At 40.2% G+C, this 17692-nt stretch overlaps 1 protein-coding gene across 1 annotated transcript in view; it reads right to left on the bottom strand.

Annotated features, from left to right (window-relative positions):
- Window positions 1-10834: 10834 nt before the first annotated feature.
- Window positions 10835-17692, bottom strand: part of LOC142144270 (transmembrane protease serine 11A-like) — a 33980-nt gene continuing 27122 nt past the window's right edge. Inside the window, exons 8-10 of the mRNA XM_075202909.1 lie at window positions 16257-16516; window positions 12726-12868; window positions 10835-11671 (exon numbers count right to left, since the gene is read on the bottom strand). Of these exons, the coding sequence (XP_075059010.1) occupies window positions 11510-11671; window positions 12726-12868; window positions 16257-16516 (565 nt within the window). The 3' untranslated portion in view covers window positions 10835-11509. The remainder of the gene's footprint in view (window positions 11672-12725; window positions 12869-16256; window positions 16517-17692) is intronic.

The raw sequence follows: 17692 nt of genomic DNA, 5'->3' as shown, positions 1-17692 counted from the left end.
AACAAGTTGATGGTTTTCTTATTATATATATTGTGGTGACCCACTCCTCTACGCAGTCCAGGTACATTTATTGGTGCGATTCATAAAAGTTCAGGGTTTTTAATATATTGTGGTGACCCACTCCTCTACGCAGTCCAGGTACATTTATTGGTGCGAATCATAAAAGTTCAGGGTTTTTAATATATCTTGTGGTGACCCACTCCTCTACGCAGTCCAGGTACATTTATTGGTGCGATTCATAAAAGTTCAGGGTTTTTAATATATTGTGGTGACCCACTCCTCTACGCAGTCCAGGTACATTTATTGGTGCGAATCAAACAAGTTGATGGTTTTCTTATTATATATATTGTGGTGACCCACTCCTCTACGCAGTCCAGGTACATTTATTGGTGCGATTCATAAAAGTTCAGGGTTTTTAATATATTGTGGTGACCCACTCCTCTACGCAGTCCAGGTACAATTATTGGTGCGAATCATAAAAGTTCAGGGTTTTTAAGATATTGTGGTGACCCACTCCTCTACGCAGTCCAGGTACAATTATTGGTGCGAATCATAAAAGTTCAGGGTTTTTAAGATATTGTGGTGACCCACTCCTCTACGCAGTCCAGGTACAATTATTGGTGCGAATCATAAAAGTTCAGGGTTTTTAAGATATTGTGGTGACCCACTCCTCTACGCAGTCCAGGTACAATTATTGGTGCGAATCATAAAAGTTCAGGGTTTTTAAGATATTGTGGTGACCCACTCCTCTACGCAGTCCAGGTACAATTATTGGTGCGAATCATAAAAGTTCAGGGTTTTTAATATATATTGTGGTGACCCACTCCTCTACGCAGTCCAGAAAGATACCTTTTTGCAACGTTTTGGACTAATAACTATATTGTGAGGTGTTCAGAATACACTGTAAATTAGTGGAAATGCTTGTTATTGAATGTTATTGAGGTTAATAATAGCCTAGGAGTGAAAATAAGCCCAAAAACTTGATTTTTAAACTTTTTATGTTTTTTTCAAAAAAAATCCGAATCCAATACCTTAAATCCGAACCGAGACCTTTCGTCAAGTGTTTTGCGAGACAAATCCGAACCTCAAAAATAACGAAAATCCGGATCCAAAACACAAAACACGAGACCTCAAAAGTCGCCGGTGCACATCCCTAGTTACGTCATCAGATCTCGGATCTCGAGAGCTTTGGATTCTATAAGTACTGTCCTCCACAGAGATCCAGTGCCATTTTACAGAGGAACAGAGAAGGGGTAGCACAGCTCTTGGCAGTCTCTAGTGCAGTTGGGCAGCGTGATAGGTAGAAAAGAAAGAGGAGGGGTAGCAGTGTTCTTAAAAGTCTCCAGTGACATTCAGGAGAGCTCCATTGCTCCATTGCTAATTGTCATTGCTGAAATACAAATAATAGATCTGGCAGGCTTGGTCTTTTAAATCCAGAGCCGTAACTATAAATTTTAGTGCCCTGGGCGAGAAAGAGCACTAGCGCCCCCCCCTCCACATTTTGTTAAGTGTAGGAACTTTTTACACACGCTTGGCAATGCTCTGTGGGAGGTCACACTGCCCTAGTCACAGCCTAATGTAACAAGACAGTATATGATGTAACACTACAACTCAACAGAGCTACTAGGGTGCAAGAGGTATATTCAGCGCAAGTTGAAACCTATGCCCATTAGCGTGGGTGCAATTGACAGGTTTAGAGCCACTGAAAGAGGAGCGAAGACAATGGAGGAGAGGAGTCAATGGGCAGAGAGCCCAAGAAGGAGGTGCGCAGTGTAGATGGGGAGCAAAAGTTATAGGTAATGAGAACAGGAGGGAAGAGGGCCCTGCTCAGTAGAGCTTACAATCTAAAGGGAAAGGGACAGACAAATGGTTGTCACATGGGGATGAGCCAATGTAAAGGGATCTGAGGGCAAGAAGCAAGAGTGGGAGAGATGGAGGATGAAAGAGGGTGAGGTGTACTACATGGTGAGATGGTTAAGTGGAGCACTGGTAGGCTTTTCTAATTAGTTAGAAGTGATAAAGGAGCCAGAAGAAAAAATCATCAGTGTCTGCTCAATACAACAAAATAAACTCCATTGATAATTTTTCTTTTTATAGTGCCTCCTGTTTTATTCCACCAATCCATGAAGTCCTGAGCTTCTACTATAGAGTTCATACAGGGAGTTCATTCAGACCCCATAGTGAATGTAAGTGGCAGCATCACATGCATCAGTCACTGAAGTAAATAGAGCATAAGAACCTCCCCTAACTGAAAAATACAGTCACATAAAATATAGAAGTACCGAGCATCAGTTCTCGGGTCTCAGATCACAGCTCTCTTCTATCCAAGTGTGCGAAATTAGAATAACTCCCCAAACCACTCATGTCCCAAGGGGAGGTGTAGCTCCTCCTCATACTGAGAGTCCCAGTACACAGACTCCTTGTACATGATAGTCACAAATGCGCAGTACACTCTAATTGTGGCTCTTAATGTTCAGCGCTCCACTATCAGTATTCTATAGTAAATATACAAGGCATTAATCTGACAACAGCTCAAACATGACAGATGTTTGCTGCATGTTTTGATAGATGCTAATTAGCGCTACCATTGATTGTCATTTTATTTTTACACACATAGAAACTGCTAAATGCTGCAGATTTTTTGGAATATGACACAGTGCAAAGTGAACTCATGTCAGAATGGGTGGTGTAAATGTCTGTTTACTTTCATTATTTTCTGAACAGTCACAGAAAGTTTGAGAATGCACATTGCAGTGCTGTCGAGAAGCTGATAATTTTAAATCATGTTTTCAACCAAGACAGAAGAATGTGAACATTTAAAAATTCATTACATTATTAGTTGGAGGAAATAAACTAACAAGACAATATTCAGACACTGGACCCAAAGTCCAACTCTCAATTACTGGACCTGGTTTTCAGCATGCTCTCATCGCTCCCAGCAGCAGATGTCTGGAGGACTTGCCAATGCCCTGCTCTCTATAACGGCGAGCGTGCATGTAATTATAAAGTAGCAGTCATGTGACTGATGACATTTAGCCCGTCCAATTCAAAAGTGCTCTATCTATATAATGCTTCTCTGTGCACAGATCTGTGACAGAGTATTAAGCTCCTACCTGTACTCCTTCGGTCTAGTACATATTGTAGGTATTCCTGTTCTTTATGGACCTAATCTCATTTCTGCCTATCATTTGGCACAGCTTCCGGTTTCTGATCGGGCCAGTGCATATGTGGCTTTAACAGGCTGATGTTAGGAGGAGAGGGGGTCCTGCTGGGGGAATACCTTGGGACCGCTACACCCTCACAGAGACCCTGCGGTGGGGATGGAAGTACATGCTGCAGCTCCTGACTGAGCGTCGGGAGTCAGTACATGGTATGCTGCACATTGTTGTTTAGTGCAAATAGCGGGCATCCTCTGCTCTGCGCCCTGTGCGGTTGCATCGGCAGCACCGCCCTCGTTAGGCCCTGTCTAAATCTGCAGTCACATTGTACTGTGTTATAAAGATAACATACTAAGAGGAGAGTTCCATTGCTCCATTGATAATTGTCATTGCTGAAATACAAAGAATAGGTCTGGCAGGCTTGGTCTTCTAAATCTGCAGTCACATTGCACTGTGTTATATAGGTAACATACAAAGAGGAGAGCTCCATTGATAATTGTCATTGCTGAAAGATAAATAATTGTCATTGCTGGCAGGCTTGGTCTTCTAAATCTGCAATAACATTGTACTGTGTAATATAGGTAAAACACAAAGAGGAAAGCTCCATTGCTCCATTGCTAATTGTCATTGCTGAAATAGAAATAATAGGTCTGGCAGGCTTGGTCTTCTAAATCTGCAGTTACATTGTACTGTGTTATCAAAATGGATTCACAGCAGTACACAGAAGACCAGGAGCACCAAGCAGCTGCTGGCACCAGTCATGATGATTGTAATCCATTTACGTTATCTGCTAAAGTCTATGTTAAAGTGCACATGTTTCTAAGTCAGGGAAACAAAAATGTAAAAAAACACCTTTTACCTTGGTCAAGAAAAAAAGAGCTGTAATCCAGGCAAAGTTATCTGCAGAAAACAAAATTGCCAACATGCCATACTACACACGTAGCGGCAAGGAAAGAACGAGGCCTTCGCCTTTCTCTATGAGTGCTAGTTCTGCAACTGTCACTGAGGCATCTTCTTGTAAGGTCAGTCTTGACCAAGCAAGACCTTGGGGTAAATGTATTAATGTCCAGATTCTTCAACTCTGGCGATTAAATTTAAAGCGGCGCTGCATTGTAAAGGGAAACTTCCAATGCAGGATGTTGATGAAGATGATGTTGTTTATGTAAGTAATGCACCGGTGCAAGCAGTTCTTGCACGTGATAAGAAGAAGGCCATTGTCATACCTGGGCATAAGACCAAAAAATCCAACTCTTATGTGTGGAATAAATTTTACCCAAATCCTGACAGTTGTCTAGCCATTTGTAGCGTTTGTAAAGCCACAGTCAGTAGAGGTAGGGACCTTAAACATCTAGGAACCTCATCCATGTTACGCCATTTGAAGCAAGTTCATGGCAAGCTGTTGGGGAAATCAGAAACTTATGCTAAAAATATAACAACAAGAAGTCCACCATCAGCTAGGACCCTTCTCTCAGCTAGGGAGCAACACCGTCCTCATCAATATCCTAAGTAGCTATCGGAGTTAGTCCTGCATCCAAGTTGCTAAGGCTAGATGACTCCTCCAATATCCTCTATTCCTCAGAAGAATTCTTGAGCGTTAGTTCCACTGCTGCTGCTGGTGGTGAATCTTATCCCAGAAGCAGGTCATGGAGAAGACTACTAGTAGTTTACAACAATTGATTGTTAAACAATCCTTTGCAAGAAGAAGCAAGTATGAAAGCTGTCAACCGGTCGCAAATCTGATCACATACGCCATGGTGACTATCCTAGTATTAAATCTGCGTCCAAGATCCACTATTAATCCAGCTGGTTTTAGACAATTACTTGAGGTCTTGTGTCCCCGTTACCAAATTCCATCACAACACTATTTCACTAGAAAGGCTATTCCTCACCTCTACGAGGGTTCGTAAAAGTGTAATTATTGGGCTACAAAATGCCATTCTACCCACTGTACACTTAACCACAAATATGTGGACATGCAGAACTGGGCAAACTACAGATTATATGACTGTGACAGCCCACTGGGTTGGTGATTCGCCTTTACCAGCAGGAACAGCAGCAGCATGTACCCAAGTACGTCACATTTTTCAGAGGCAGGCTACTCTGTGTGTCACCGGCTTTACTAAGATTCATACAGCTGACAATCTGTTACAAAAACTAAGGGATGTCATTGCGACATGGCTTATCCTGCTTGGGCTCTCCTCAGAATATGTCATTTCTGATAACGCCATCAATATTGTGAGAGCATTACAGCTGGGTGAATTCTATCACATTCCCTGCTTTGCTCACACAATAAACTTGGTGGTGCAGAGAATTTTAAGAAATGACAGGGAATTGCAGGAGATGCTGTCTGTGGCCCGTAAAATATCTGGACATTTCCGGCATTCGGCAACAGCATGTAGGAGATTGCAACAGCTACAAGAGCAATTTAATTTGCCCTGCCCTGTATATGCTTCTGAGGATGGACGAACAACGGAAAGCCATCCATGCTTACTCCACAAGCCATGACATTAGGAAAGGAGGGGGGATGTATTTTAGTCAAGCGCAGTGGAGAATACTTTCAGTGTTGTGCAAGGTGCTGAAACCATTCAAAGTAGTCACCTGTGAAGTGAGTCCAGATACTGCTAGTTTGAGTCAAGTGATTCCCTTAATTAGACTTTTGGAAAAGCAGCTTAAGAAACTGAAGAAGAAGATTAAACAAAGCAATTACGCTTTTAAGTTTGTCGGGCCCCAGATTTGTAAGATCCACGCTGGAACATTTTTGCTTGAAGAAAAAAAAAAAAGAGCAGAGCCGCCGCAAACAGATTCAACTGTGTAGAAGCTCCGATGCGCAATGAACTTAGTGCTAGGTCTATTTATGGTATATGGGGATTTCCCACGGTCGCTGTTTGCGGCGGCTCTTTTCAATTTTTTCTATTTTACTCTGGCATGTTCCGGCTAGGATCTTATAAATCTGAGGCCTGCCTGGCGGAAGACAAGAAGACTTCAAGCAACAAGGTTGCCCCCTGGCCAAGAAGAAATTAAGACTGCAAGCAACAAGGGGGGCTTTTTGCCCAAGAAGAAAAGAAGACATCACAAGCAGGGACTTATGGATACAAATACTTTTTTTTTATAACATTTTCTTTTGTGGAACTACAGGTCCCAGCCAGCCATGGGTCAGGGCATGTTGGCACTTGTGGTTCTCCAAGTGCCAATATGTCCTGGCTGCCATAGATATGCTGGTGCAAGTATACAAGTACAAGTATCAAAATGCCCACACTGTTTATGGCACCCTGGCTGGCTGGGACTTGTAGTTCCACAAAACAAAATGGCGTCAGTTTACTTTTTTATACTTTAATCGCTGTTTATTACCCTACACCCACTGCCCAGGGGTGTAGGAAGAGCCCTAGTGCTTTCAGCACTGGGCTGGTTGTCCCTAGTGGGGGGGGGGGGGCGCTCATTTTTTCAGCGGACCTCATTCCCTAGGGAATCCAGCCCAGCGCTGAACAGCCTAAGGTTGATTTGTCATTATGGTGTGTCCCCCTGCTGTAGTGCTACCAACCCTGACTGGTTTGCCTAGTGCTGGTTCAGTGAAAATCGGGGGGGACTTCATGCAAATTTTTTCCCTGATTTTCACGGAACCAGCAGTAGTCTGGCAGCACTAGGGTTAATAGTGAATAGAGGGGGGACCCCACGCTTTTTCTTTTTTTAAACTTTGATCTATTTTTTACAGTTTTGCAGTTGCCGGGACCTCCGGCTGTATGACAGGCAGAGTAACAGTGATGGGTTTATAGCGCATGCTGCTACAACACAGGAGAGTTAGTTAAACACAGGAGTGTTTTACATCGCAGCTAAGCGCCAGAGATAACCAGCGATTTTGAAGATCAGGGTAAAAATCGCAGCTTGATACTTTCGATGACTTTTGGACTAAAATCGCTGGTTAACACCCGTGATTTTCCACGATTTTAACACGCTGAAAAAATCGGATCTTCTTTTACCGAAGCACCCAACAGGGTGTTTGCAGAAAGAAGAAATCAGTTGACATATGTTCCCTTGCACTCGTTCCTGAAATCTGTAATCAGTTATTGCAGAGAGTGGCAAGTGACCACAGCACTGAGAGAGGTGGAAAGAACCTTGTCTCTGTCTCCCTCAATATTGTGCCTCCTGAGGAAAGGTCTCCACCGTGTTGCATGGGAAGAATGGCCCTGACAAGCCTGCAGTATATCAGCAGTACATTGCCTGTTTAGCAAATTTCACCAAGCTTGCATTCACAATAGGTATTCAGCATATAGGCTCTGCAGCATGTTGTCCCAAGCTTGCCCACATAGACTTACCAAAGCAGCTGAAAGAACATGGAAAGGAGCAGTAGAAAATGCTCTATTTTTCCTTTTTACCTGTTCCATCATCAGTCTTGGTAAATGACAAGTGTGCACTGTATCTGCATCTCTCAAAACACATCAATGTTCTCGGTGGGCCAGATGTAGAATTGGATGTATTTTATGTCAAACATGCTGACGTAAAATAGGTTAAAAAAAGCCACAAATTTGGGGGTATGCTGAGTTGCACATATCTTAAGATAAAGATAAAAATATCAACAAACTACATTGCAGTACTGTAGCGCTTTACACTTTGGCTGGGAACACACTACAGAAATTTTCCCCCAATGTGTTATCTATAACAATTTTACCAATGACTGATAAACAAATATCACAATCAGCATGCCGATTCATGTGTACACACTATACATGTTTTACAAGATTTACCCTCAGATCTTTGTTCTTCATCTGTCATAAGCATCGGTTGAAAAGATCATGACTCTGTAAACTCTAGGGAGATCCTGATCGTGAGTGCATATACACAACAGAATTGAAACAACATTGTTCCATCTTTGAATGAGATTTTTAGTTTGGTTTAAAAATCAAATGAAACAATACAATGTGCTTTAAACGCCAATCGTTCATCATTGCAGTGTACACACTAATGCAATATTGGACCGAACAGTCGTTTATTGGGTGATTGGCGTGATAATTGGCTGAAAACCCTGTAGCGTGTACCCAGCCTTAATGGTGAGACCGCACGTGGGATCCCACCACTACTAACCAAAACAGAGCATCTTTCCCTCTCTCGGTTTTGATCAGTGTGATAGGCAGCCACGTTGAGGCTCTGCAAGGAGCAGTTTATCATTGCACATGGATTATCTTCTTATCCCATTGGATTGAAAACTAGAAAAAACCGGGGCTGGCTGGGTGGTCCCATAGTGGGCTATCTTGGGCTGGGTCACTGTTCCTAATAGGCTGCTGAGTCCCCCCCACAGGCTAACATTTACCAGCCAGCCCCTGAGAAGAAACAAGAGGGCCCCACATGGATTTAGGTGAGCAATATATGGATAAAAGAGAGTATGTGTGGGGGATTTTTTTTTTTAATAAAGTACTTTGTCAAGGTGTGTGTATGTGTATTTATGTGTGTTTCCCACGGTTGTGGGAAGAGTCCCAGTGCTTTTAGCATGGGGTTGTTTTATTCTAGCGGGGGAACATTATTTTGCCTCGTCTGCTGAACAGGGCTGGTTGACATTATAACAGGGGGACTAGTGGTGGAATTGCCATTGAAACATGTACATAGAGAGACAAAAAAAAATGATCAAATGGGGCACTCAAATGGACAGAAATTTGTTATTATAAAGATGATAATCTGTTAAATACTCCTTTATTAGTTCAATATTAAAACATTCCATTAGCGAAATATAAAACTTGTATTTGGATAACACCCTGAATGAAAAGTATCTGGTAAAAAGACAAATACTAATTTGTCTGACCGCGACGCTGCTCTGATTATGAACCTAACTTGATTGTCATGTAACATGTGTGATACATGTTCTATTCATACCACATCCCTCTGAGAAAATGTTATGTTTGAATTTATTATCTTTATTCTTATATCTTCTCAGTAAGAGCAATATAGTGGAATGGACTGAAGAGAGTTATAAAGGTTCTGCAGTATTCACACACTTGTAGGAGTTAAATAAAATTCCTCTTATATCCACTGTATACCTGCATATTTCCCTTTAGGATAGCTTATAGTCACATAAATAAATAATATACCCTTATAATAGCCTAAATAACGGGATTGCTATTTTCCCTGGATAGTATTGATATTAAATTTGGGTGGAGTAATAGAATGGTCTAAATCAGTGAGACCGTCCCGCTAGATAGGCTGTAAATATCGGGTGGACTAAGCTACTGATTCTTGCTATCCTGCACTCTAGCCGTCTCGCCTCTATCAACTTCTAACCCAGCGAGCAGCGTGTGAAAAATTCCTAACTATATAAACTGTATATAAGCTAAATAGCTGGGATTGATTTGACAGAGCAGCGTCCGCGGCGTCCGCCGACGCGCGTTTTGCTAAGGCTTTTTCTAAGGCAAAAGGAATTGCCATTGGTGCAGCAGGTGCGGTGCACCGGGGCCATGGAGATAATGGGGCCCGCTGCACGGAGAACTAACGAGCTGGGGCCCCACAGCTCACTAGTTCCGCCTCTGAGGGGGACCCTACAATGCTTGCAAAGTTCATGCTCATGATCATCAGCAGCAGCACATATCTTACACCAAGGGGTAAATTGATCAAGCTGCAGGTTTAAATAAATGAAGAAGTTGCCTATAGCAACCAGATTTTAGTCATCATTTGTTTAGTACATTTTACAAAACTACAGCTCGAATCTGATTGGTTGCTATAAGCAACATCTCCACTTTTTCAAACCCGTAGCTTGATAAATTTTCCCCCAGGAGTTGAACACCTGCAACAGATATCTGTCTTGACTTCTACATGGGTAGCAGATATGTATGTACGCCATTACTGTAGTTGTTCTACATTGAAACACCACTTCCCTCCCCCTTTCCACCTCTGTAAGTGTACAGATGTGTGTATAGGGATTTAAGCTTAATTCGTGCACATGCGTAGTGTGGAAATGTGTATTTTACACGAAAAAAATGCACCTGGGACCAATTCTACATGAACACCTATGAATGTGTCTTCCCTTCTTTTAACTCTTAAGAACAGAACAGAGGGAAAAATGGGTTAAAAGATGCTCTTGTGCAAAAAACAGTTCTTATGAAAGAGATGGGATTTTATAAGTAAACTTGTACAAGTGCAGTTTTCACATAGTAACAACAGTTTAGAACTTCTAAAAAAATAGCTGGACTAATTAGTGTATTTAATCAAGAAATATTTAATAGTTGAAGAAGTACAACATTGAAATATTACACTAATAACATCAGATTAAACAATTTCTTTAGAGACCCATAAATTAAGTTTAGACATGGCCGCAGAATGAATTTAAATATGATTTAGATGCAATAAGTTTTGTTATTGGAGCAGGTTACATTCATTAGCCTGTTAAGTAGCATTCCAGAATGACACACTGCGGACTTCCCTGAGTGTTTTACATAAATGTACTTGAGGGTAACATAGATACTGTACAAAAGTCAAAATCATGACAAAACAAACATACATTGACTAAATGCAATGAATCATACATAATCCTGTATAACAGAAAATAGCAAAAATAGTAATGAAGACAGAACATTTTATCTGATTAATCTTTGATTCACAGTGTGCTAAATTAAGTTTTATATATATATATATATATATATATATTATATATATATATATGTATATATACACTTATCTATTCTTTAAAATATATATATATATATATATATATATATATATATATATATATATATATGTATATAATACATTTGTTCTTTATTGTCTTTATTATAATTAACATCATTATCATCTTAATTCATTTATATTGCGCCACAACAGAATCCACAGTGCCGCACCATCAACAGCAAAAGGGCACGAAAACAAATAGGAAATAAATAGGGTGCTTATCTTCAAAAATAATTTACATTTACTAGAAAACACAATTAAAGAGTTACATTTTAAATGGATATTCATGTTTAGGTAGTTTTCTTACATACATTATGTTTAAATAACAGCTGAGTGCAAGGTTTCCATTATAGTATATTTAATTTTTACAGTGTTCTGGAAATTCCTGGCCTGGTACTGGAATATTTTGTGTGATTGAGATAAGAGCTAAAACCGGACACCTTCAGTTCTCCTGAGAGAGAACCTGTTTATGATCCAGCCTCTTTAAAGATGGTCTCTGGATTGCTCCTTGAAAAACTTGGATAGCAACGGATCACAGTAAGCCCACCACAACTAGTCACCTTCCAGGTTCCAGTGGAACATTGTGTTATGAATGTCATATATTATTGAGACTATTAAGGCTCCTTCATGGTCGGTTCATTAAAGTATCCTGGATCAGCAGCAAATTTCACAACCATAACTTAGTAATGTACCATCACTATTGTATGTTACAAGCCGGATTTCTCTCTGACCCAGCTACGTAGGTAAGTAACCTTGGCATAGGCACCGGGACTATTTGGTGAACCACACTGCCCTCCAAAGCTTGTAATTCCAATAAGAGTCCACTTGCCGCTATTTTGTTTGGTAACCAGAGGACCTCCAGAATCGCCCTAGATTGGAGTAAATATAACACACATGTATTATCCTCTTCACATATAAGCGAATAGACATGATAAAGTCACACCATAACATATTTCCTAAACCAGACATTATACCTTTTTTTTGGCCCAGGACCTAGAAAGGGACAGAAGTCAGTGATTTGCAAAAATGTAGGTACTGATGTATTCGCATGCATTTTTTGGGCACATGCAGTACAGAGATGCGCATCATACGCAATACAAATGCTGGTGTACGTTTAACTCTAAATGAGTGTGTTTTTTTTAAATAAAATGGAATAAAATAGAATTGTTAATAAATTATATACATGCATAAAATATTAAAATGTAATACATATAAGTAATATATAATAGATTTGCAAAAATAGAATAAAGGGGACCTACCCTAAATTTCATTGACCAAATTTTTGAGGTTGGGAACTTTTTCCTATCAAGGGCCTTCCTCTCCTTATACCATCTGCGGCACCACCTCTCCACAGAAAGCTCCCCTCACATATCTCTAAGCACACTACTGAATTTGCAGGGCAACATATATCACTTGTACAACCTCATACAGGCACTCTATTAGCAGCATGGCAGGGAATAATAGGATTACCATCCTTCTCCTGTATCACTTCTGCTAATGCAGTCAGTCACCACTAACTCTGTGACCGCAAGAGAAACTGCAGGTGATTGGTATAGGTATCACAACAAGCTTCCTTCTGCAATCACTGATCAATGATTCAGATGCACAGTGACTGGCACAGGGAATGGAGAACGTGGAACAGGAGAAGGCTGAGGATGAGAACCTCATTTCTGCACTCAATAATTGTGGTAAAATTGTCACTTTGCCTCATGGAAGGTACAGCACTGTCGGCCCACAACATTGCTATGGGGAATGTGTGTAAGATAGTAGTGTCAGGGAGATGTAATATTTTTAATGATCAGATGTTTTCGTTCCTCCATCTGACAACTATCACAAACAGACTAATATTTTGCAATACAAAATGACATTGAAAAACAATTCACATACATATCAAATAGCGTTCATAATACTATATTAACTTACCTTACAGGCATCAATTTTTCCCTCCATATAACCAGCACACATCACTGACGGACCTATTAAATGGTCGTACACCTCAGAGCTGCCACATAATTCTGAATTTATTATCCTCACTTCAGCCTGTCGTAGAATTGGTGATGCAACACCTGTAAGTAAATCAAAACATGCTGTATAGTTTCCTCTTCAAGTCACAGTTCTTGTCACTGACAATGTTTTAGTAATAACCAACTGCATGGTTTAATTTCTCTTATGCTAGATATAACCTTTGGACAATAACTTCATAATTTCCTCAACGTATAGCAAAAAGCAGGATTGTCCCACATTTATGTCTCTAATCTTCTGTTATTTACTAACATATTTTGAGAAGTCCATGTGTAATAGACATGTGTAATGTGTTTAAACAGAAATATAGACTTTTTACTACTTTTATAAAAAATACTCCATTAACAAAACATTCCCACTAGGAAAATTTTAAGTTAAAACATTTGACTTGCCAATTTTTTGAACCAAGAACACATGGGTCACATGAGTCAATATGAAAAAACTGGGAAACTGTAAAGACTGAATGAGATGGGATACCAAAGACAGTACTGGTGCAAGGAGATATATCTCATGAGAATGATAAGCAGTCAGGGTCGGACTGGCCCACCAGGATTCTGGGGAAATCCCCAGGCCCAGCTTGATGGCCCCGCCCCCTAACCCACTCCTGTCTGGGGGGAAAAACTGGAGGAGGTAAAGGGAGATAATAAAGAATAGGTAAGTACTGCATAGGTTGGAGAAGAGTGGGTGGTAGTGTGTGCCTGGGAAAGCATACAGAAGATAAGCTGGTGTAAATTGCTATTCACTGGGACTAAACTCACACTAGATGTTGGGAGCCTTTTTGACACCTTTGGGCCTTTGTACTATCCCTGTAGCAGCGGAGGAACAGAGAGGGCTTTAAGGAGGTGGACACACTGCCTCTACAAACGCTGTTAGCCAAGCCAATTTGTTACACAATACACTGACATGTGAGGCTCTGTTGTCTTATTATAATAAATTATTTTCTGGTAACACACCAGCGCATTTCATTCATTTACATGATTGAACATGGATGTTCCATAGATGAATAACAAGAAAGACCAGGGGGTAAATGTATGAACATACGGGTTCTTCTTAAACTTCCCTTTACAATGCAGCGCCGCTTGAAATTTAATCGCCGAACGCGCTGAACACGCGGGTGTTGAAGAACCCGCATGTTCATACATTTACCCCCAGTACACGATCACTTTGTTATGACCACACTTATGGGGCCTGATTCATTAGGGAAAGTAAATCAATGCAAGGGGTGCAAATTAGTTTATTATTTTTCACATAAGTTAAATACCGTCTGTTTTTTCATGTAGCACACAAATACTTGATAGCTTTATTTTTACATTGAAATTTAAAGTTAATCTAGGACATGCCCTACCCCAACTATAAATCTGTTCCTGCATTTTAAAATTTCCTCCCCCTCCAATGCAACATGGTTTTGCCAAAGTGCACAATTACTCATTTTTTTTCTGCTTTAATTTCCTTAATTAATCAGGCCCATGGTCTTCCTAGGAGTGACTGACAACAATTTATAAGAAACATACTGCATCCTATTAATTACTGTTATAATCCTGGACATTCACCCCTTGTTTCTTCCACTTCTTCTCCCCACTCTCTTAAGTGCACCTATTATATTTGATATCAGTATTTATTTTCTTCACTATTTTCACTTCTTAAGTTTCTTTCTCAACTTTTATGTTTATTCAAGGTCTTAGTTTGTGCAATTTTGATACTACATTAACTTCTCTGTTTTAAACAACTTTAGTATCTGCATTTTATTTTAATATGATTTCTTTTTATCCTTTACATATTTCCAATTGTATATGTGTTTTAATATGTATAATAATAATAATAATAATAATAATAATAATAATAATACTACATTAGACTATTGCTTGCAATTACAGGTTATTTCTATGCTATTTTAGTCTGTGCCCATTCAGAAGATAATAATTTTCTACCCCCTTCAGCAATTGTTATGTAAGCAAATCAGATTTATTTGCACTTACATCTGCGACAACAATCAAAACCCCATTCATATCTGCATTCTCTAAGCTACATCTATATGATTGCACATTGCTATTGACCATCTTATACATCTCATATATCTACACCAAGGGACTTACTATTGCTTTTCAAGTCTTAAACTAAAATCACAATACATGATTTTAAACTCTGACTCATATAAGATCACACTTACCCAGGGCCGGATTAAGGGAAAGGAGGCCCCTGGGCTAAGGGGGCCTCCATTCCCCTGTGAGGGCCCCCCCCATGATCCGAGCTGCCCGTGCCCACCCCCCCGTGATCTGAGCTGCCAGCGCCTCCCCCCCGGCACTTACCTCCTTCTCCGGCGCGCTGTACGCTCACCTCCTTCTCCGGCGCGCTGTACGCTCTTTACTGAGGAGATCTCATGAGAGTGAGACTCACGAGATCTCCTCAGTAAGGAGACTCACTGCGGTCCTTCTCCGGTGCGCTGTAAAATGCTCCCGACCGATCAATACTGCTGCTGAGCACTTTCAAGGGCCCCCTGGATGCCATAGGCCCCTGGGCTGTAGCCCAGTTAGCCCTATGGTTAATCCGGCCCTGCACTTACCCCAGTCTAATATACCCACCATTCACACCACAACCCGTACCAAACCTTCATTTCTCCCCAACCCCTCACTTCCTTTTTTCCCCCTCCCCAGGCCCCTAGATTCTAATTCCTCTCACACACACACTCTGTGCCTCTATCTTTAATAACTATAAAAATTGCTCCTTATTATTAGGTCTAGACACCTCTTTTAAGAAATTCAGACAGTATCCAACCACCCGCGCACCCTTTTACTCCTTAGGGGCACTAGACCGTAATAGTTTACTGATGTTTTGAGCAGTGCCACCAAATGGAATAATATGATTTTCTCATCTACACCCCTCCAACAGACATTCAACACTACAGTGTTTTTTGCCTTCTGGTACTTAGAGAACATTAGTGTTACAATGTCATAATTTTACTACATTGTTTAAGTGGTGCAAAGCTCTGCCTTCTACTTAGATGTATAAGGGAATATTGTCCTATAGTCTGTAAGCTTGTGAGCAGGGCCCTCTCACCTCTTTGTCTGTTTTACCCAGTATTGTTTATTACTGTTTGTCCCCAATTATAAAGTGCTACAGAATTTGATGGTGCTACATAAATACATTTTGATGATGATGATCTGGTAGTCTGATCGTCTTACAAAGGAAGCAAATTGGTGTTTGGTAATACAATGTCCCTGCAATTTCCTTTTTTGTGTGTTTTTGTGATGGTTTAAAAAAATGTGGCTGGCCACGCACCCTCTGGTGATTGACCACACACCTTTAGCATTGTACCACTTCCATGGGCCTCTACCATTATATCCCCCCCGGTGGGCCCATCATGCCCCAGTTCTGACACTGTAAGCAGTTAGGTATCAGAAGTTACACATTGTTTTATATACTAATTCTACTGACCATCAGTTTCAAGCGCTCCCCATCCAGTGATGTAACATGACAAGTTGTCCGGAAAGTCATCAGAACTTTTTGGTAGACATACAGGGCGGATATTTTCTTTATAGTTGACTGAATTGGATAGCTCAAGTAGAGCAATGTCATTTTGTTGTAGAACCTCAACAAAATTTTCATGAATTATGATTCTCTGGAGGCTTAGTCCAGATCCACGACTTGAAGAAAGTGTACCTAATACCACTGTCCACATATTCACATCATCAATACTGAGGAGACATAAAGAGGAAGGAGTTTAAAATCAAGAAATATACAAAGAACAATACACATGTTTAATCTTCAACTATAAATGAACGCAATGCATATATATAGCTGAATATTTGATAGGAACAGTAAAATATATATTCCATATGTAATTGGTAATGGTCAGTAGCACTACCTTGATTTTTAGAACCGACTGTAAGATCTGTTTACTCGAAAAATGATTGAGCCATTAAAAGACATTTCCACGTTAGACAATGTCCTTTTAAAAATATATCTCCCTCTACTAGTAACTATTTTTGGAAGTCCCTCTTCTCACTTTCCCATGGAATCTTTCACTTGAACCAGGAAGACCCCATTCATTTTGGTGACATAATCCCAGCATTGTAAGTGCTGGAGGTGGGATTTTCATGTCTCATTATGACCCTGATATGAAATTACATCATTGGCAGCTGATCTTGACAGAACATTTTGCTGTACTCTGCACATCAGGTCGTTCTCTATGAAAACCCACCAGAGTAGAAGAAGAAAGTGGCCCCCTTATTTAAGTACAGCTCCAAAATGGTAGTGCTGCCTATACTCTACGAAAAATGATTAAATTAACATACATGGACATGTTTACTGACCTTTCAATTATGTATTGTTATTTTACAAACATTTTCCATCCAGATTCTATATGGACAAAACTGGAAATGACTCATAGATGTATTCTTTAACTATTATTTATTTTAATTTTTTTTAAATACTCTATGCTAACGCTAAAACGCGTAAAATAGTAGCGGTATCGCGAAATCACGGACAATTGAATACCCCCCTTTGTGTTTGTCTAATGTAAATAAGGGATGAAAGTGTATAATATTCTTTTTATATGACTTTACATTATTTCTATGCTAACAACTCCAGATATGACTTTTGTTTTATTTTGTTTTCCTCATAGTCCCTTTATCTCCACCTACATTCTCCTGTCAGTCTTTTGAGGTGTGATAATCCTCTTACAATGAAATGGTTTTGGGGCTGGCCTACAGACAAGGGATATGTGTAGGGCCATTGGGGCAGGGTAGAACACCATTGGTTTGAAAGGGACAGAAGGCAGGCAAAGATATTAGACACAACCATCTGAGTTTACAAGTAGCCTCCATAGAGTGTTAACATATATTATTCAATGTATACAGTCTTGTGCTAAC

The sequence above is a fragment of the Mixophyes fleayi genome, chromosome 1, assembly GCF_038048845.1.
Source record: "Mixophyes fleayi isolate aMixFle1 chromosome 1, aMixFle1.hap1, whole genome shotgun sequence".
Lineage (NCBI taxonomy): Eukaryota > Metazoa > Chordata > Amphibia > Anura > Limnodynastidae > Mixophyes > Mixophyes fleayi.
The sequence above is the reverse complement of the archived record's forward strand: the minus strand, read 5'-3'. Positions and strand labels throughout refer to the sequence as shown.